Raw genomic sequence first — 21168 nt, 5'->3', positions numbered from 1 at the left:
ACGTGTGTGTGTGTGCGCGTACGTGTGTTTAACGCTGCAAATAGCAAAGAATAAGCAAAGCTTCCCTTAAAGGGGCATGCCACACTTTCAAAGTGCACCATTAGCAGGCGAGGAAGGAGGATGAAGTTAGGGCACAAAGCTAGAAGCCAGAGTAAACCATAGCTGTAACTGCACTGCTCTGAGCGGTAGAAACAACAAAAAGAATATGTAAGCATAATTACTCAGATCATTTTTTTTTTTTTAGTTGCAAATTTCTCATCACGGACTCCAAACCAAAACTAGAAACTCGTCCACGAAAGACAAGGGCCTGTCACCTTGGATCGTGGCAACCCAAATCAACCAACAATGGAATGATCTGTAATTTTTAAATCCCCCAAAACATGAATATATTCCTCTCCCCAGTTTCTATTTCCAATTGCACTTTTCCCATTATAAGTTTATGTTTCTGCTTCTTTTACTGTTTGCCAAAACCCATTGAGCTGAGTCCCTGCAGTTAAAGTGCTGTAGAGAAAGTGCGGGTAGCAGTGAGGGCTAGCCCCACCACAAGTCCCCTGCCCATTGACCTGGCTCACAGTGCCCAGGGGGGAAAGGAAGGCCAATGGTCTCCGCAGGGCACCAGAACAGCACTGGCAGAGAGGACTTTGATCGGAGGCAGAAGGAAACATAAAAAAAAAACCAAAACCAAACCTTGACATCCCAGCCTGAGAGTGATCTCCCTTAGCTCAGAATTCCATTATTCTTTCAAATCCAATGGCCTAATTTTAGTTTGTATTTATTTAGATACATTATACTTGATATTCTAGGACAGAGGTTTGAAACTCCTGGCTTCCAAACAGGTCCGCTTTTCAGATTTCGCGCCTCAGTTACATCTGCATATGTGCCTAAAGATGTGAATAATTAGCATATTTGGGAAACCCAAAAATCAAGCCTGTATGGGGACCTATGAGGGACTGAGGGTGAAAACCTCTGCCTTAGAAACAATGGGTTACATTCCATAAACGACAATAAAGAATGTTTGAAGCTCAGACGTCCATATTCTCATTATAAAACTTCAGTGCCCTGTGCACTAGTGCTTTACCAGCAAAAGAACAGTGCCCGACAACGGATGAAAGATGCAGAAATAAATGTGTCAGTAATCTGGAAATAAGGACGCATGATTTTTTTTTTTCTCACAATTATTTGTATATGACCTGGCAGGAATATAGGACGAAATGCAAATGGCATGCTAACGAAAGGCAACTATTTGTTATTCTGGGAGAAAGTTACATCACAGAGCAACTATGCCAGGTTTTTAATGCTCGCTGCCTTCAAAGGCCCCTAGGAAACAAAATAATAATATAAAGGATTTTTGTAAACTGTAAGCAGATTATATATTCCTTTACTTCTTTTTATGTAATTTTAGGACTTTATTTTTTCACTTAAAAATGTCAGGTTATTTTTAGTATTTTTTAAATGATTTTATTAATTTGGGTTACAGACTGAAATGAGTAAAATCTTATAATGTCATGAAAAGTATTAAATCAAAACCACATTAATCGAGCATGCAATTTTTTTTTTGCATGTATAGGAAAACAATGTGGTTAAACAGTGTGTGTGTGTGTATATATATATATATATATATATATATATCAACCTAATAAATGAAGGTTGACCGACGTGCCGCAAATGCGCAGTAGAGAGCAGCTCTACCGCGCATGTGCGGGCGAGCACGTCGGTCTTAGGCAGCATCAGGAAAAAAAAAACATGGCGGCGGGTGGGCAGCGGCATCGGGCGGCCAGTAGTGAGTGAGGGAGGGAGGAGAGAGAGAGAGGGAGGGACGGACTGAGTGGGAGAGAGGGAGGGAGTGGGAGGGACGGAGAGAGGGAGTGGGAGGGAGGGACTGAGTGAGAGGGAGGGAGGAGTGGGTGAGTGTGTGGGAGGGAGGTAGGGGGTGGGGAAGAGTGAGGGGAGAGGGAGAATGAGGGAGAGGTGAGAGAGGGATGTGAGTAAGTGGAAGGGGGAGAGGGAGAATGAGGGAGAGGTGAGAGACAGGGATGTGAGTAAGTGGAAGGGGGAGAGGGAGAATGAGGGAGAGGTGAGAGACAGGGATGTGAGTAAGTGGAAGGGTAAGAAGTTGTGGAGCAGAGAAAAGGGAGTGGAGGAGGGCTGAGGGGGAGGGGATGGGATTGAGAGAGGGTGGGGAGTGACTGAGGGAAGGGGAGAGGTGGGAGTGACTGAGGGAAGGGGAGAGGTGGGAGTGACTGAGGGAAGGGGAGGGAGGTGAGAGTGAGGGGAAGGAGGCAGTGGGAGACAGAGGGTGAGTAAGACTGAGTGGAGGAAAGGGGAGGAGTGAACGAGGGGAAGGGGGAGAGAGGGAGAAAAAGTGTAGAAGGGTGCTGTGTTAGAAAATGGACTGAAAACAAAATGTAATGTAGCCCGTTTTAACGGGCTTAACGGCTTGTATATATATATTTGGTTAAAGTATATAGTATACATATAGCAGTGCATATATATATATATATATATAAATATGATCTGAATGCAACTATCATAAGATATGTTCACAATGTATCACCCTTCAAACAATTAACCCCCAACTTTCAAAGTATATGCAGATGAACATGTTAAAGTCGTGTTATTCCTGCATAGCTAATTCTCAGTGAATAAGTTGCTAACTCCTGGGAGTGGGTGTGGCCAGCATGACCTCATCTTTTCATCCCCTGATTTCACGCCCTGTCTAATTCGTTGGGTAGAGCCCAGTATTCCCTAGCACTGATTCACAGTATGATATATTGGGGAACATCACCCTAGTTATGGTTCATATCAGCCACATTTCATACACTGCCCTAGGAACTGAAGCAGCATACGCACACCTCTCCCTTCCTTGTGAAAATAATACCCACTGGCTGCTGCTTAATTTAATTAAGTAGCAAAAAAAAAAAAAGAGAAAATGCCACCAAGGAAATCTGAAATGGCTGAAGAAAGAAGAAGGTTCTGAGACCTTATATCCATATCCAATGAATAAGAAGTCACAAAAAAATAAATTAATTCATTAAATAAAAATAAAATAAGTCCTGACACTGCGTGTCAATAGGCATTCAGAAATAAACTAAAAATATCTTTTAATCCAAATGTTTATCCATTGAACGTCTGGAGGGTGATGGTTGCACTTGGTTTCACCTTATCCAAATGACATGAATACTTTAGGCAAATGATTGCTTAATAACAAGGTTGGCGGCACGAAGAGTAAAATAAAAAACAGCTATATAGCAAATGGAAATACCAATAAGTATGACCTATTCAAACTAATAACAAATAATCACTCTTCAAAAGATGAGGGAGGAAAAAAAGAGAGAAAAAATCCACCCCCCCCCTCCCCCACCGGTCAGTACTGCCACTTCCCACCAACCACCAGCATACAGAGAGCAGTGAAAGTAAAGGAATGTGGCCAACTTACATGTTTATACCATATAGTTACATATTCTCAGCAGCTCCACACCTGGGACATCAGCTGCAGCTGAGTTTAATACCTTTTTCAAAGCACAAGAAAGGCGCACTTTCCCACACAGAAAAAATAAAACTCCATTTAAGCCCGAAAAAAAAAAAAAAAATCATCTCCTTTAATACAAAAATTTCCATTCTCATAGAATAAATTTATTTCCGCTGAATAAATAGAACTCCTCACCATCCACGGGTGAAATAAGTAACTCTATTTAAGTAAACACGTTCTATTACTTTCGGTATTTGCCTTAAAATATAAACATTATTTCATAACGTTCTCCTGGTATCTTTGACATGGTTATGTACACGCAGTTTTGAAATGTATACAACAGCACCAGTAATAGTAGGGAGTGCATTTCAGCCTGCTTGGCAGAAAAAAAAAAAATATATATATATATATATTTATATATATATTTCAATGTATGTAATGCATGCGTTGCTATGCATGAAATTTGTGAACTGAAAGCAGAAGTACTGGCCCTGCACTGTGATATGATTTTCAAATACACGCATGCTTTTATTATTATTTATTTTATGTGAGTGCTGAATGCTGTAATAATATTAATAGTTTGGGAGGGGTCTGGCGGGATGAGTTTCGGAATAATCAAATAAAAGTGCGGCAAGTAATTACAGCTTTTGGAAAGGTACAGATCATCCAAGCTACACCAGTGAGACTACGGCTTATATTCTGTACGATCACTTTGCTATGGCCCAGCGCAAGAAAATGGTTGTGACTCAAACTAAACAAACCATTATACAGCACAAACAGAAGCACTGGCCGAATTCATCAGGGGGGAAATAAAAGTCTACAGAATTGATTCCTCAATATCATGGGGAAGAATAGACTGTGTGGAGGGCAACCGGTTAACACATTATAGAAAGGATTGTGATTATTGGCTGGAAGAAATATAGCCACTAGCTTGTCAATTGGCTAACAAAAGCCCGGGGGGGGGGTGTGCAACAAATTACAGAAAACCATATTAAATTTGACATCTTTAGGCAAAGAGCCTCGGCGCTACAGCCAGAGCTTGGAACTTGCTTCTTCTATTCAGTGATCATTTTCCCCATCTTGATGTACTACTATAAGGCATTAGTGACGTCTGATGAATTTACATTCAACGTAACAGATTCATTTAGGATACATTCCCGAGTCTGGAGCGACCTAGGGTGCCCGAAAGTCTGAAGGAATCCTCAGCAAGCCGCTGGGCTATGAACACTGGGGCTACAGCGCCCTCTGCTGTCCAATCGCAGCAACTGCCTGAAATCTCAACCTTTCCCCCAGTATCAATCAGGTCCAGAGTCCAAGATATTGCCCTCAAAATCCGATTTTCCTAGGGCCCTCTAAAATTGCATTATAATTTCTGCTACCATAAGCCAATTTTCAAGCACTAGTTGAGTGATATAAAATGCCCTTACTCTGTTACATTATGATTCAGGCTGAGCAAGAAACATAAGTGAAGAATAATCAGAAATCCACCAATTTGGTGGACTTTTTTCATTTTAGTGATGATTTAATTGAAGTTTTAATATTTCCAGTATATCTTTATCTTCTCAGGCATAAGTCTCTTCTCTAATGACTTATCATAGATGCATATTTTTTTAGTAACTTAAAATGACTTCATTTTTATCTATCATGCTGTGAGATAAGTAATTTTCTCTCTCAATTTCCATTGCAAATCAAATTAACCCTGAACATAAAGAAATGAAGTAAATGAAATCAGAAATCGGATTGTAAAGATGTTAATTCATATCTTGGACTTGAACTGGTCACCCTTGGCCTTCTCTGAATCAGGTTGCATTCAACATGGTCAGAGACGGAAAACTGGGTTTGGTGGGGATACATTAGATATGGCATAGCTAGATTTAAGTTCAAGCTTTTCATTTTCTCTATATATTTATATATGTATATTTTCAAAATATTTTTTTTTTATTAGGAAAGCTATACCAGACGCATTATCACTATACATTGATTAAACATTACCTTTACAATTAAGTCACTGAAATTACAGAATAAATATATGCACATTTGTTTAAATCTTTTCGGTGTTTTTGTGTGTGTGTGTGAGAGAAGAAACGTTAAAAGTGATCCTTACAAAGCTGTTAGTGATATATATACCCAGTAGCTTCTTTTTTTTTTTTTTTTTTTTTATTAAATGAAAGTGCGAAGTACTCCAATCTTGGCATTATAATTTCACAGAAAGGATGATCCCTAGGTGCGTCATGTACATTGCTTCCTTGCATCAGGATATGACAAAACTTAAATAAACACTGAGAAAAAAAAATAAAGCGTAGAAGTAACTCCAGGATTGTGGCCAGGGGGACTGTGTAGAATGGATGTCTGGATGTGTTTTTATGTGAGAACATTCGAGTATTACCCTCCCCTGCAGTTTCCAGGCATGCAGCAAACTGCATTTAATATACAGAATCTGTGCCATAGGCATATATTATTTTTCTTTTTTTCGCATAATACCATCTTATTCCCCCACAAAAAGAAAAGCTAAGTCGTTGCCAAAAAAAAAAAAAAAAAGACAGGTGGAATTACATACTTCATTAGGATCAAAGATCCCCCCCATACCTTTACATGGTGGCACAGTTAAGTATCTTTTAAAGTTTCCTTTTAAAAAAATAATGATTGAGAACATTGCTGGCAGAAGTCTGCGAAGGCACTTGGTTGATAATGCTCTGAGTATATGGCCCCCGTCCTCCAAAACAAGTCGGGGGAGCGCGACAACTGTATCCTGGGGGTCAGGGGGGTCATGCGTTTGTCCGAGCCACCTTAGTTAGAACCTGTAGGTGCTCTTCTCCAGGACTTCGAGGTAATCCGGCTTGGTCTGGAGCTTGGCCCGCAAGTCGAGGTATTCGCTTTGGCTTTGCTCGGCGAAGCCCTTGCCGGCCGCCAGGAGCAGGGTCTCTTTCAGGCGGGCGTCCTGCTGCAGGTCGGGGTACTGCAGGCCCGGCGGGGGCGGGGGCGCGTGCAGCTCCTTTAGCTTGGGCACGGGGCCGTACAGGCAGTCCACGAAGCCCACCGTGGCGGCGGCGGCGGGGGGCGGGGCCGCCGGCCGGGGGGCGGAGCCTCCGGGGAAGAGGCCGCCGTTCTCGTGGAAGGCCTGGCCCCCCCCGGCCACGGTGCTGAGCTGGGCCGCCGACACCGCCGCGCTCCACTCCGCCTCCTTCTGGCGCAAGGTCCTGTAGCTGGAGCGGCCCTCCCGGGTCTCGGCGAACTCCCCCCCGCCGCCGCCGATCTCCTCCTCGCGGGGCTTGTAGATGGGGTTGTTGCACATCTGCGTCACCGGGTGGGGGATGTAGTCGTACACGTGGCCGGGGGCTTTCTCCGGGACGGGGGGGGAGGAGCCGGAGCCGGGCCGCTCCTGGAAGAGGCCGCACTGCATCTGCAGGCCGCCCAGGGCCGCCGCCTCCTGCCGCTTGCGGAAGGGCTTCCGCCGCCGCCGCCGCAGCACGAAGGCGAAGAGGCCCGCCGCCAGGAAGACGGCGGCCACGAAGAGCGCCAGCAGCGTGAGGATGAGCACGGAGAGCGGCAGGGCGCCCCCCGGCGCGGCGAACTCGAAGGCCGAGGCGCTGGTGGCGGCGTCCGGCGGCGGGGCCCGCGGGGGCGGGGCCGAGGCGGCGCGCGCGCGCAGCAGCCGCAGCTCGGGGCAGAGCAGCTCCAGCTCCAGCGCGCGCAGGTCGCGGCCCGTCAGGTTCTGCGGGCCGGCGCACAGCACCTCCCCCAGCACGATGACGGAGCTGATGGCCTCCAGCCAGCGCTTCAGGGGCGCCAGCTCGCACGTGCACTCCCAGGGGTTCAGCTTCAGGTCCACCTGCACCAGGGCGTGCAGGTGCTCCAGCACGCCCTCCACCGGCAGCTGCAGGAAGTGGTTGTTCCTCAGGTTCAGCCGGGCCAGGGAGGTGCCGGCGAAGGCGTCGGTGGGCAGCGTCCGCAGCAGGTTGTCGTTGAGGAACAGGAGCTTCAGGTTTGGCATCAGACTGAAAGCAGCAGGCTGGATCTCCCTTATCAGATTGTACTCAAAATATAAATAATGCAAGCTCTGCAAACCCCTGAACATGCCGGTGGTCAGTCTCTCGATGTCGTTGCCGTTTAAGTACAGGCTCTTCAGGTTGGGAAGGTTAATGAAAGCCCCGTCCTGAATGTAAGAAATGCGATTGTTCCCCAGATGCAACAAATCCAAAGAGGAAAAATTCCAAAAATCCGATCTGTAAATTTTATGTATCAAATTGCCACTTAGATACAGTTTCTTAGCATTGAGGGGCCGTGGAAGAAGTTCGGATATATTGTAAAACCCTCTTTCTTTGCAATTGACGGTCAAGCCCAAATCATTGATATGTAAACTACAAGAACATCCAGTCGGGCATATGATTGGGATCGGAGGTCTGGTCTGGTACGCGGCTATGGGAGGCTGATTCGGCCCCGGATAGAGGCCTCGAGATGTAGGAGGCGGTTTGGGCACCCTGGGTTGCCTGGTGGGTTTGGGTTGCCTGGATGGCTTGTACTCCACCGATGAGGCGGTGAAATGAAAGGAAGATAGCATGGAGGAAGGTTTGGTAGGCCAGGCGTTTTCCTTGCTGGACGGCAGCTGAGGAATCCCCAAACTGGCTTCCACTTCGCTCTCTGACAGCAAAGGGCACAGCCTGCTGCGCTTTATTTCCCTCAGGTCTTTCCCGTGGAAGTGGAAGGGGGTCTCGCAGGTGATGTCCCCTACCAGGGCGGTGTAAGGGATGCGCTCGAGCCAGCTCTTCAGCTGGACAATTTCACAGGTGCAGTTCCAAGGGTTCTCCTCCAGCTGGATTTCCATCAGGCTGCGCCCGATGTGGTCCAGCATACCTTTGTAAGACAAGATCTTCAATCGGTTCCCTCGCAAATCCACGTGGGTTAGAGACACGGACTTGAATAAATTGCTGGGCAGCAGGGGGATAAGATTGTCGTTCAGAATCAGGACCCTCAGTTTGCTTAGATTTCGGAATGCCCCGCTCTCAATCCGCTTAATGACATTGTAATCTGCCTGCAGATACTCCAGGCTCTCCAAGCCCATGAAGGTGTCATTTTTAAAAACGTCTAATTTGTTCTCGTGCAGGTAGAGCCTCTTCAAAACTTTCAGCCCATTGAACGCCCCCGCCTGGATGTCCTGCAGCGCGTTGTTGCCCAAGTTAATGGAAACAGCATTGTTTAAGTGCAGGAAACTGTTGCTGTAGAGCTTCCTCATCGAGTTCCTCTGCAGGTAAAGTTTAAAGGGTCTTGACCAGAACTCTGTTATCTGGCTAATGTTTGTAAATCCTTTACTGTCGCAGTGTATGTGGAAGAGGCTTTCTTTGACTTCACAGTAACAGGGATCAAAACAAGGCTCGTCGATTTCCTCTGAGTCCTCGATCAAGGGGATTGGCGTAGTCCACCCCAGAGCAATCGTACTAAGAAGAATTATCCACAGCATCCTTCCTTTCAGGCGACTTTCAGCTGGGGAAGGCTCCATTGGAGATTGATTATAAAAACTGCAAAAGAGAGGAAAAAAAAAGATAGATTTGGCTCTTAGACAAACTACACCATTTTTTGTTATTATTATATAAAGTCAGAGATGGTTGGATGTAGCCATCAGTTGTGCCAGAGTCCCAAAATAAACCCCTCTGTGCCTATTTTTACGTTTCAGTCATTCTGAAACCTTTCCACTTACAATGACATTTTTTTCCCCGAGCAAATAATACTGAATAAATGACACTTAATAAACCATTTGCATAGCGTTTTGTGATAATTCAACCCAGGCAGAGAGATTGGGATTGCATATTCCACACATAATGATGGATGCTGAAAGCAGCACATTAATTTTCTGTCTCACCTATTTATTTGTCACTGCAGCCAACAGACACCCTTTTGAAAATTAAATCAGCATTGTAGATAAAACAGACCCGATGCAGAGGCAAACATTTTCAAACATTCACACAAAATATAGGTCCAAAAGTTATTACATGGCATGGGGGAGATATGTGCTTTAAAGTTTAAGTTTATAGAAATACAAAACATTTCCTGATTTAGGATTCTTTTTCATAGATATCAGTCTGACCATGATAATTAATTAGCAATTTATATCCAATGGATAGATAAAGTGACTGATGAATATAAATACTTTTTCGTCAGAAGAGGAAAAACATCCCCTACATATTTGCCGATTTAATTCATCAAAAGCATTTAGAAAATGATTAATCTATCACTAGAACATGCCCCTGTGATCTACGAAGGAGGACCTGGCAGCTGCCGAGCCTTGGAGGATCTGGGATTTAAATACACTGTCAGTCTGGCACTGAGAGATTGGGTACCCGAAGACCAACTGGTGGACCCAGTTCAAAGCCGATGGTGGAGGGAAAAAAATATTTTGACACTTCCAGTCTCCCTATGCAACCTGAATCATATAAAATGCTAAAAGAGGACAACAGTCTTCCTCAATAGGATGAAAGAGCTCCTGATGAGTTCCATCTGTTTTCCTTATACTTGCCTTGGATATTAAAAATGTTAGCAATTAGGATAATCCAGTTTGTTAGGCTACATTGCTGGATTGCATTCACTGGAATTGTAAATATTTTTGTTAGCAAATAGATCTGCATTAACTGCCTGCATATTGCTCTGCCCATGGAGGGGTACACAAGAGATATTTTGGAAACACCTCATTGAGTTTAAACTTAAAGCAAATGCTGCATTTCTGCGCAAGAAAAAAAAAAAAATTGAAACGAGATGAAGACTCACTATCTGCTTGCATATCTTGCCCAAGGCTGCAGAGAAAACGAGGAAGCCGGGGCAAATGCTGCATCTGTGCAGGAACGAGAAATTGCCTGCAATTAAAAGGACGTAATTAATTTGAAGGAGAAAAAAAAAAAAAAAAACCCCACCAAAACAGACGAAGTCTAGATTGCAGCAGCAAGCCAGCCTTTCCCTCTGCACACATCCCGGATGCTAAAATTCTTCCCAATCCGAGATCCTGTTGTAAACATCTGGAAAGTAAACAATGATGATATGGAGTGGATGGTTACTTACCCGTTTGCAGTTTACAAAAAAAATAGCACATCCGGAGGGGGGGGGGGGGTGAGCTTGGAGTTTCTGGTTCTCTCTTTTTCCGTGTGTGTGTCTCTCTTTACTCCTGCTGAGGCTGAGGCAAAAGGAAGAAAAAAAAAAAAAAAAGGAGCTGGGACGTGCTGGGAATGCAATGGGCACTGTGTGCTCTGGGCTTTTCAATGGGCTGCTGAATTCAGCAGGCAGCCTTGCCGCTCAGCCCCCTCCCCCCCCCCCCCCCATCCCCATCCCCATCCCCCCACCCCCAGCTCCGCTCCCTCAATGAAGCCAAGGAGCAAAAAAAAAAAAAAAAGCTGCAGCCTTCCCAGTCAGCCAGGGCTGCCCCTCTCCCTCTCTAGCCTTGGCTTTTTTTTTCTTCTTCTCGTAATCTCTTTCTCTCACCAGCAGCAGTACATCATGGGGGATGCTCAATCACACCGACGAATCTCTCCCCCCACCCCTCTCCCCCCCCCTCCCTGGTCTGGATCGGGCAGCTTACCACGTCATGAGGATGAGCTCGGAGAAGAGGGAAGCATCCAAAAGGGGGGGGAGGGGAGGGCGCGCCTGGTCCATGGTCGGGGACGCGCAGCTGGGAAACCCCCCCCAGCTGTACAGATTTTTTTTTTTTTTTTTTTTTTACCGGGAATGGGGTGGCGGTTGGGGTGGTGGGGGGATACTCCCCCCCCCCTCACACATGCAGTAGGAGAGGCAACACACAGGTCCCCCCCAGACAGGAAATCCTCAGCCGCCAGAAGCCAGATGCAGTTTTAAAGCCCCTCCAGGAAAGAACTGCCCAGATTTTTCCAGCTCAAAAAATTGCAGCAAATCGCATTTTCCCCTCTGGAGTGGGGACCAGATTGGAAGTGCAGTCATATTAAACCCTTACCCTTCCGAAAAGGGCTCGCGAGGTGATTCATTCTCCTCCAAGTGCTCCTGCGTCACTTTTTTTTTTTGTAAGGAAAATCAATATTGTAATTGTGATCACTGCTGCATTTAGGGATGTCCCGGTTGAAAAAGAGACAGGGGTGGGAGGAAGGGAGAGAGAGATCCTGTAGCCCAACTTGGCCATGGAACTGAGTCCCTTTGCATCATTGCATCGTTTTTCTCTTCGATCCTTTTGCACCAAGAATATGTTTTCGGTCTTGCTGTTTTTCCTGCGGTTAATGACTTCAATCCTCTGTTGGATTCTTCTTCCCAGCCTTGAGGAGGCTTCCGGCAGATCTATGTGAGGGGGGGGGGGGGGGGGGAGCCTCAATCGCTTGGGGAGCGTGGAAAAATTTCTAACATTTTCATCCAAACCAGGCAATCCAAGGACTTAACCCCTCCAAACTCGGTGCCTTCCAGTTTCTCTCCTCTATTTTACTTTCTACTTGCAAGGCAAGAGCAGGTGCGTTTTGGCTGCATCCCCTTGGAAGAAGACAAGGCGTTTGGGGGACCTTCCCATCCCGCCGTAGTCTACGAGAGAGAGGTAAGGAGGCTACTGAGCGTCAGGGAAGCGGATCTCCTGGGAATGGGTTACATGGGCGGGATAATGCCAGGGAAGCTCGGTGACCATGGGGATACGGAGCCCGTAAAAACTGGAAAGGGAATGGGGGCCAGACAGGGCAAGCTGGGGGGATAAAAAAAAAAAAATGCGATTGCCAAAAGTTCAAGGAGTCTCATGAATGGATGAGTAAGATTTTGTTTGCTGTACCTCAAAGAGGGAGCAGACCGCGTCCCCTTCCCATTCTGGGACCGGCCGCTTCTCTGCTGATTTTGGGCATAATGTAAAGCATAGATAAGGGCATTCTGTTACATAGCACTGCTGCTAGAGGTCAAAATGAATGATACAGCGAATAGTACTGAACGATGAAGGGGGAAGCACCTGCTCCAATACATAATGAAAATGCTGCATCATTAGTTTTGTGTGGCTCTGCTGTCAGGAGGAATGCACTTGGTGGAACTAACAAATAGTGGCCCCCCTCCCCCCCCCCCAAAAAAAAAAAAATATACAGTGACATTGTAGTGCCATCTTGCTGATCAAATTTGTCACAACGCCCATGTGATTCTGGTTTAAAAAAAATATTTTGTCCTGATCACATGGAATGACATAGCTGAGTTGGCTAATTTTACTTTTAAAATACTGTGCAAATCTGCCTCTCTGTTATACATTCCAATGCCATTTTCCTTTACATGTCTCTCTCCATATTGACTTTATGTGTAATAGTATTGTGTTAGTTTTAATTATGCTAATTACTTCAATTAGTGTGAAAGTAGGCAGAAGATGGGAGTTTAATAAACATACCTACAGAGGGTGGCTGCAGATTTTCAGGTTTTATATTAATGAGTTGGCTGGACTGTACAGAGTTTCTTTTCAGGATTAATTATGCAGGGCCTCTTAACCTTGAAATTTGCTCAGTATCATCTGTCCTGCATGCAAGTAATTAGCCAGTGTAATTCTACTAAATATTTACACTTCCTAGGGTTTTTGTTTTCAGATAATGAGAGGTAAATTCTGTCCCTTTGATGCAGAATAAAAGATCTTCATATCGCCATGCAGTGCAACACAATTCAGATTGCATTGCAAACCTGACCTTCACATATATGCCACCGCCCATTTGTACCACCTAAGAATACCTCTGTAATCTTCACTATTATTTTTTTATGAATCTTTGTCCCTGCCCTGCAGTGCCTGTTGTTCCATGTGCACTGGGCCCGCAGAAGTGATGTCTCATGCTCTTCCTGCTATGCCCTATATTGTTCTGTCCTGATAGTCTGCTAAAGTTTAATGCCTGAGTGAAGCTGTCACTCTACCTGCAGAGCTATAGCTTCTTCCCATCTGTGCCATACAGAACTTGCATACTACAGAGAAAAGAAAAAAAAAAAAAAAGCTATCCAAGAGCAGAAGTATAATAAATTCCTTCCCCAACATCACCTATCCCCCTGATTTACAGGGAAAAATAATTCCATGCTTAGTTTATATATGGTACAGGCTGCAATTTTGTTTTAGGCTACTGCAGTCAAATCACAAAATTAAAAATGGCTAACATCAAGAACTGTTGTCAGGTAACAACTGCTCATTGCTTGCAATGGAAACACTGAGCAGAGAGAGAGCTACTCCAAGAGGGGGGAGGGGCATGGTCATATTCACCGTGAAGGTTTAATAAAGAAAACAGATTTTGCCGGTACCTGACTAAACGGCCAGTTCTTCACCAGGAAAAGAATATTGTATGGTTTACCTTACATGGGAATAATGGAAATAAAGGTCAGGAATGAAGGTCATTGACCTGAATCCAATGGCTTTTCACCAGCCATCTAAACTGGAGCCAATAAGCATGCTCTCAGTGGCAACGGAAAGAGCTGAGGTCACCCAAGAGAGTCAGAGCAATGAGAGAGACGCTCGGATCCTAGTGCTTGAGATGACAGCCTCTGCATGACAGTTCCTCAGCAGACTGCACCTTCCAGTTCTAGCCCCTTTCCAGATACAACATTCCCTGGGCTATTTTACAAGAAGGATTTTGGTTGCCCTGCAGTACCCCCAAAATAATAAATGCGGAAAACTTGGCAAGAGTTTAAATATTATGCAAAATGTTATTAAGTGCTATCCACTGCTAATCTTACTGGTAAACTGCATATATCTATGTTGTTTGCTTCAAATAGCAGATGAAGGAATACTGCAGTGGATGGTGAAGAATCAATCTGAGCTGTGTAAATTGTTCTGAAATGTATATTGTTGCCAGTGTTTATCAACAATTGCTCAACAATGTTCAAAAACATTTCACCAAGGCACCAATATAAATGCAACTGCAAACATATATATATATTTCCTTACCTACCTTTGTCACAACCGGAGAATAAAACAATGCAAAATTTTCCAGCCAATTAAAAAAGGCTATTCCACATAAATTGCACTTTCTGAAGAGTATCATTAAAAAATCATTGTAACTCTACTCAAGGCAAACATCCAACCACTGCAATTGTTCCAATGCAGTTCTTTAATGCTCCAGTCAGTCTGTAGCGGCAGCCAACTTGAGTGTTTTCAGACTCATGCCTGGAGTGACTGGAAAGAGGGAAGATGCCTTTCCACAAAGAATCTTTAATGATTATGGAGAAATATGCTGGTGGATAATGATCTTTGCCACTCTCTGACAAGGATGCCCTCTGCAAAGACTCTGCTTGAATGAGGGAAGCTCTGTGATTGCACTAATGCAGTGATAGTTTGGTTTTAAAAGGGGCAATCACAGATTTTGAAATCCTATAATAATTATAGTGTAGTTTATGGTTCGATTCTGCATCACAAATGATTTCTTGGCTCACAGTTGGAAGTGTTTTAGTTTGCAAATCAAATCAGATAGTCAATGTTTATCTATCTAGCTATGTTGTCTATGTCTATTAGGGACCGCTTTCAGTTTTAATTTTTTCCCAGGAATGTATCAGTGTTCAATGTTCATTACAACAAAACAAGAACACACATGAGAGAAATCAGTGGAAAAAAATGACTCATTTTTCTGGGTAACTATTTTTGTTCTTGTAATAAATACTGATAAATTCCTGGGAAAAATAAAAGACAAACTGAACACAAAGGTATTGTCTTAACATTGCACTCTAGGGATAAAGGTTCATCCGAAGACACCAGGGGGCAGGTGCACTGAAGGGCAGTAAACCTAGAAGGCAGGGGAATTTTATAACTGTGTGCGGTTGAGTAAAGTCTGTGTGTAGATTATGGACAGACTTTACTCCCAATTTTCAAAGCAAACTTGTGCGCATTCATTTGCTATGAAAATCCATGGGTAATTGGCCAGGTACAATTTGACATATGAACTCATACAAATGTCTACCTCCTCGTCAGAGGGAAGAACTTGGGCAGGTAAACTTTATGCGTAAAATCAACTCTATCCCCCAGATCACCTCTCCCCAGTTCATGTAGCAATACATACCGTAAGTGAGCTGGTTACATGCATGTTTAAGCACCCTGAGTCCCGGCCTACTTTTTTGTAAACTTATTATTTATAGAACAATTGAAAACAAAGTAACATCATATCACAAATGCTCATACAAGTAGAAAAATAACATACAATCACACATAATACCAGGGAATAGTAATCAACAATAGTAATGTGACATTGAACACATCATATTGAGATCAAGTGCTCGGACCATAGGAATCCTGATAGGATCCCCAAATATGCTCATATTTAGATTTCTTTCTCTTCAGTATTCAACAGAGTAGATTAATGTCAGCTATTTTTCTGTTTTCGGAGCCCGGCTTATTTTATAACAGCCATTTATGTATACTGAACTTGGTTTTATGTGCATAGAAACCTGATGGCAGAAAAAGACCAAATGGCCTATCTGGCCTGTCCATCCATGCCAACTGTGCAGCTCTACAATCCCTACTACTCCCTTTAAGATTTCCCTGTGCTTGTCCCATGCTTCCTTCAAAATCCAGCCCTCAGTGCCTTGCCCTGGATGCACATCCCACATTGCATCTCTTAAGGTGAAATAAATGGGCTTTTGAAGCACTGATAACATTTATCAGTGAAATTGTGGGTACGCAAATAAAGAAGAATGAGCTGCTCAGGCATTCTGCCCGTATGCACTAAAGTAGAATAAGTGGGGGTAGTACTATTTATTGCAGTACAAATAAATCAGAAAAAAATCTCACCACCTGCAGGGCAGCATCAAGTGCAGCTTGCATCAAGTATAAAGAGCCCACAGCTGACAGGGCAACTTTTTTTCACTAACAGCTTCTTATTGTGCCCTGGCTGTAGTCGCAAAGGCAAAGAGGAGGGAGAGGAAGGTACAAGAGCAGCAAGTAAGATGGAAGAGGTCTCAGCTTTCATTTCAAAGCAAGAGGAGGACAACCCAACAGCCTTTCTTGTTCAATTTCCAAAGCCTGACAACACTTTCTTGGGCTCTCATCCTGTCATTCCATTCCAGCCCTGGCAGTGAGGAAGCTGCACCCTCCAGCTGATAACCCCTGTGCAGGTCCCCAAATCCCCTGCAGCCCCTCAGCTCCCCTCCCTCTCCCACACGCACTTATCAAGGTCTGCTTATGCCCCTGGATGCTAATAGGGCAGCTGGGTCAGCTGGCTCCACTTTGCATTGTGGCGTTGGCTGGCAGGGCACCAGTGACTTGGGACCACTCCCTCGCCATTGGGATGAGGATCTGGGAATACTAACAGATGACGGTAAGTGAGGGGGAGAGGTACAAAGGAATGTGAGGGAGGCAGGCAATGCTATTGACCAGGGGATCGGAGCGTCCTCAGAATGACGGAGAGTGAGAAAGGAGGGGAGGGAAGAAGAACCGTGGTGGGGGGGGGGGGGGGGAGAGGGAGGTTCAGACTGGATGTGGATTTTGAGTTGGATTTTCCTGCAGACAAGAGCTCGTTGCTCCTGCTGGATAATTTTTCCCTGTTCATTTATTTTAGATTTTTATATTCCACTTTTCGGCACTTCAAAGTGGATTACATTCAGGCACTGTAGGTATTTCCCCATCCCCAGAGGGTTTACAATCTAATATTGTACCTGAGGCAACAGAGGGGAAAGTGACTTGCCCAATGTCACAAGGAGCGATAGTGGGATTTGAACCCTGGTTTCCCTGGTTCACAGTCCACTGCTCTAACCACTAGATTAAAGGAATACAGATTTTCCCTTTGGGGTCAACCTCCCATTGGCCTGTGTGCCTCTGCTTGCTTTGACTCTTTTAATCCAAATTTTTCGATTAAAAGAGCTGTGAGAGTTGGTTCTTCTTGTTCCAGTAGATTGATGCGTCCCTGTATTCAAGGCTGGATTCAGGGTAAGAAAGACCTGCAGTGTGCTGTCTCTCCTTCAGAGGACTGACCTGGCAGTGATCTGATGCAGAGGAGTTTCAGCTTTGAATTAACTGTCTTTTTGCACTATCTCCTCTGTTTTGAGGCAAGGAAGTTTTATTCCACTCTTGCTGTGTAGAGATGTGCTTCGGGTAAAAATGTTGTGTCGGGCTTTGTTTCAGCCCCCGCGGGAACTTCGTTTTTCCCATGGTTTGGGTTTTTTTTTTTCGGGGGCCCCGATTTTCAGGTTAGTGCGCACTAACCTTGCAGAGTTAGTGCGCGCTATCGGGGAGTTAGCGCGCACTAACTCAAAAATGAATTTTTATGAAATTTCGGAAAAAATTCAATTGTTTTTCGGTTTTCCCAAACCATTCCGAAATTGGCAATTTTGTTGAAATTGCCTAATTCGGGAGAAATGACTGCACATCCCTACAGTCTTGTGCTTGATTTTTCCCCTTTCTGGGTTCAAAGACTGTTTTGGTTCTACTGGGAACTCCTGGCCTTTGGGAGCTGGGACTCAGTAACCAAACACTGGGGAGAGTGGCGTCTTTCACCCTGAAAGAAGCTGGAGGTGATGAGGAATTGGTTTGGAGAAGATCCCTGCCAGTGGCACAAGATGGAAGGAAAGTAGAGGAAACAAATTAGACATGACACAAACTTTGCTACTGCTACCTCAGGTAACATTTAAGGGAGAGTTAAGTGCCCTTGAGGCGCTGCTTAAGGAATCAAGGAACTTTAGTTAAAGAATTAAAGTTGGAACTAAATGCTGCTAACATATTGGGACTATATTCTGACCATCTACAGTGGATCGAGCTAGGAAATACAATTGGAGTGAAGTAGGATTGAACTAACTTCAATTGGGATAAATTGAGAAATCTGAGGAGTTGGAGGAACTGGGAAGATAAGGAATTGAAATATTAAAAAAAAAGACTGCTTTCAGAGAAATTGAGAGACGATGCTAAAGAAGCGAGGTCACAGGTTTCTTCTTCTTCTTGCTGTCTTATTATTTATTGACTTCAATGGGAATCAGAATTGAAGCTGTAAATATTATTCAGTCAAGGAGTGAAAGGAAATTAGAACCAAAAAGTTACCAATAAGGGCCCTGACCTCAGCGGTCAGAGTAAAGGATAAGTATGAGAAAAATAAGTGTGAAAGCTTGCTGGGCAGACTGGATGGGCCATTTGGTCTTCTTCTGCCGTCATTTCTATGTTTCTATATATATATATATCAAATGAACTATCAGTACAAGAGGGAGGAAACTACCCTCCTTCTCAGCGTGTTTTCTGAATGCAGAGACCGTGATAATTATCAGTGCTGGGTATGGAGGATGGAGAAGGGCTTGTAGTGCAAGAAACGGGTATAAGAACAATTGTTCATCCCCCAAGTAGAATCCTGCAACTCAGAGTGGTAAGGGCTGTCCGTGGAGAGGCAAAGGGAATTTAGAGAAGTTGTGGGCAGAAAAGGCCCATCTCTCTTTTCTGTGTGCCCCCTGAGTGCCAGCTCAAGGACCCCTGCCTCCCAGGGGTTACATTAAGAAAACAAAACCTAAAAAGAAAAAACTCAACACAAATCTAAACAAATCACCAAATGAAACATCAATCTTTTTCCTGCACAAGCCTCACGGGAACACCACTGGATTACCCAAGCTGCACATAGCAAGACATTTAAGGCCCGGGACCAACCTGCTGGGTCTTTCCGAAGCCAAAGACATTTTGTATGAGGTAATTCAATTGCCTAACACCCTAGGCAACTGGTGTTTAAGACAGATTTCTGCACTGAAACAGTTTCTGGTTGTGCTAACAAAAGAAATTAGGGTTAAAGCTGATTCAGGTAAGGGTGCTCTACTAATTCTGTTCTGCAGCATTCTGTTTTATAAATCATAATTGGCTGAAAGAGCTGGGGCTGTATGGCTTTCTTTTAAAATGGTTTTATTCTAATTTAATGGATCATTAGATCCACCATGCGTCCATTGCAATAAGGGGTCCTTCAAGACAACATTTTAGCTCCAATTTTATTTAATCTTTAGCTGGCTCCTGTAGAAACTTTAATTCTGGATCATGGTTTTAGTGGGTATTTTTACGCTGATGACATTCAGCTTGGCTTTTTTAGAGTTATAATCTACAGCTGATTGGTCAGCCCTAACCTCTTCCTTAAGTGCAATTGCAACTTTCTTAAAAAATTATAAACTTAAGTTAAATCCCTCAAAAACTGTTGCTCTTCTGTCGCCTTGGTTGCCTATAAACTTGCATTGGTTGCCTGTAAACTACAGGATTAGATTCAAGATTTTGGGGTAGATTTTAAAAACTTGCGCATGCGCGTCCGTTTGCACGCACTACCCAGCACGGGCACATAGACACCCAGTTTTATAACATGCGTGCGCTGGCATGTGCACGTTATAAAATCGAGGGTGGGTGCGCGCAAGGGGGTGCACGTTAGTGCAATTTGCGTGCGCCGACTCCCGCAAGCCTTCCCCCCTTCCCTCCCAGGCCACTCAAATTTAGGATTGGCCTGAGAGGGAACTTCCCTAACCCCTAATCTATCTTTCCTACCCCTTCCCCTAACCTACACCCCCTAGCCCTAACCTAGACCCCCCAAAAAATGTGTTTTACCTGCTTCAAGGAAGGCACAGGTTGTACTCGCCGGCACCCTGCTGGCATGCGATCCCCCGACACAGCGGCAAATGGCCGCTGTGTTGGGGGCTTCTAACCTCAACCCGCCCCACCCCCTGGACTGCCCTGCCCCCACCCCACCCATTTCTCGAAGCCCCAGGACTTACATGCATCCTGAGGCTTTACGTGTGTGGCCTGGCCTTTTTTAAATCTGCCTAGTGCACATAAGGCCACTTACGCACGTAAATCCACAGGATTTACGCGCATAGGGCCAGATTTTCTAACATGCGTGTGGGCGTAGATTTGTGCATGCAACCCGGCGCACACAAATCTACGCCTGATTTTATAACATGCGCGTGCAGCTGCGCGCGCATGTTATAAAATCTGGGGTTGGGGTGCGCAAGGGGGTGCACACTTGTGCACCTTGCACACACCGAGCCCTAGGGGAGCCCCGATGGCTTTCCCTGTTCCCTCTGTCCCCACCCCACCTTCCACTCCCTTCCCCATCTAACCTGCCCCCCAGCCCTACCTAAATCCCCCCCTACCTTTATTTTTGTGATTTACGCCCGCCTCTGGGCAGGCGTAACTTGCGGGCGCTGGCCAAGTGCTGATGTGCGAACCCCCGGCACAGCCGCTGTGCGAGAGGCCTCAGTCCCGCCCCTGGACTGGCACCCCGCCCCCTTCTCACCCCTTTTTCAAAGCCCCGGGACGTACTCGCATCCCAGGGCTTGCGCCTGTCACCGAGCCTATGCAAAATAGGCTCAGCGCGCACAGGAAAGGGTTTTCGGGGTTATGCGTGTAAGTTTCGTGCATAACCCTTTGAAAATCTGCCCCATAGGGCTTTTAAAATCTGGCCCTTTATATTTAGTCTCTAAGGCCTGGATTCTCTAATACCGCCGGGCTCTTTGAATCGCACGGTACAGGGGGGTGGGGGGGGGGGGCGAAGCTGCTGGCTTTCGCTCCCAATAGCGCCATCATAAAAGGTGGTGCTATAGGGCACTAAATTGGCAGCGAAAAGGGTTCTTACCTTTTCACTGTCTGCGATGTGTTCGCAGCATCTGCCCCGGTGCCACCCCGATTCCTCCTGTTCCGGTCTTGACGTCACCGCAACTCCGCCCCCATTTAGTGATCACACGCAAAAAGTACCTTTTCGCTTTGGAAAATGACCCCCCTAAGTCATTGTCCTCAGGAGATCCTCAGCATTTGGCTAGTTATTTGTGTCCTCATGAACCTGCTCTGC

The 21168-nt window shown here is 45.1% G+C and overlaps 1 protein-coding gene and 1 long non-coding RNA gene across 3 annotated transcripts in view; one reads left to right on the top strand and one right to left on the bottom strand.

The window, feature by feature from the left end:
* The window catches only part of LOC115098901, a 106674-nt gene that overhangs the window by 7341 nt on the left and 78165 nt on the right, over positions 1-21168 (top strand). The window contains exon 1 of one of the 2 annotated variants that reach the window (XR_003858634.1): positions 11808-11996. The exons of the other annotated variant lie outside the window; for it this stretch is intronic. This is a non-coding gene — a long non-coding RNA (uncharacterized LOC115098901). Of the gene's footprint in view, positions 1-11807; positions 11997-21168 lie in introns of those variants that run through there. 2 annotated transcript variants of the gene reach the window in all.
* On the bottom strand, positions 6230-8981 carry SLITRK3 (SLIT and NTRK like family member 3). Its single transcript, XM_029615994.1, has one exon. The coding sequence runs from the start codon at positions 8961-8963 to the stop codon at positions 6261-6263; it is 2703 nt and encodes a 900-aa protein (XP_029471854.1). The 5' UTR covers positions 8964-8981; the 3' UTR covers positions 6230-6260.

Source organism: Rhinatrema bivittatum, chromosome 9, assembly GCF_901001135.1.
Source record: "Rhinatrema bivittatum chromosome 9, aRhiBiv1.1, whole genome shotgun sequence".
Taxonomy (NCBI): Eukaryota; Metazoa; Chordata; class Amphibia; order Gymnophiona; family Rhinatrematidae; genus Rhinatrema; species Rhinatrema bivittatum.
This window is presented reverse-complemented; position numbering and strand designations above follow the sequence as displayed.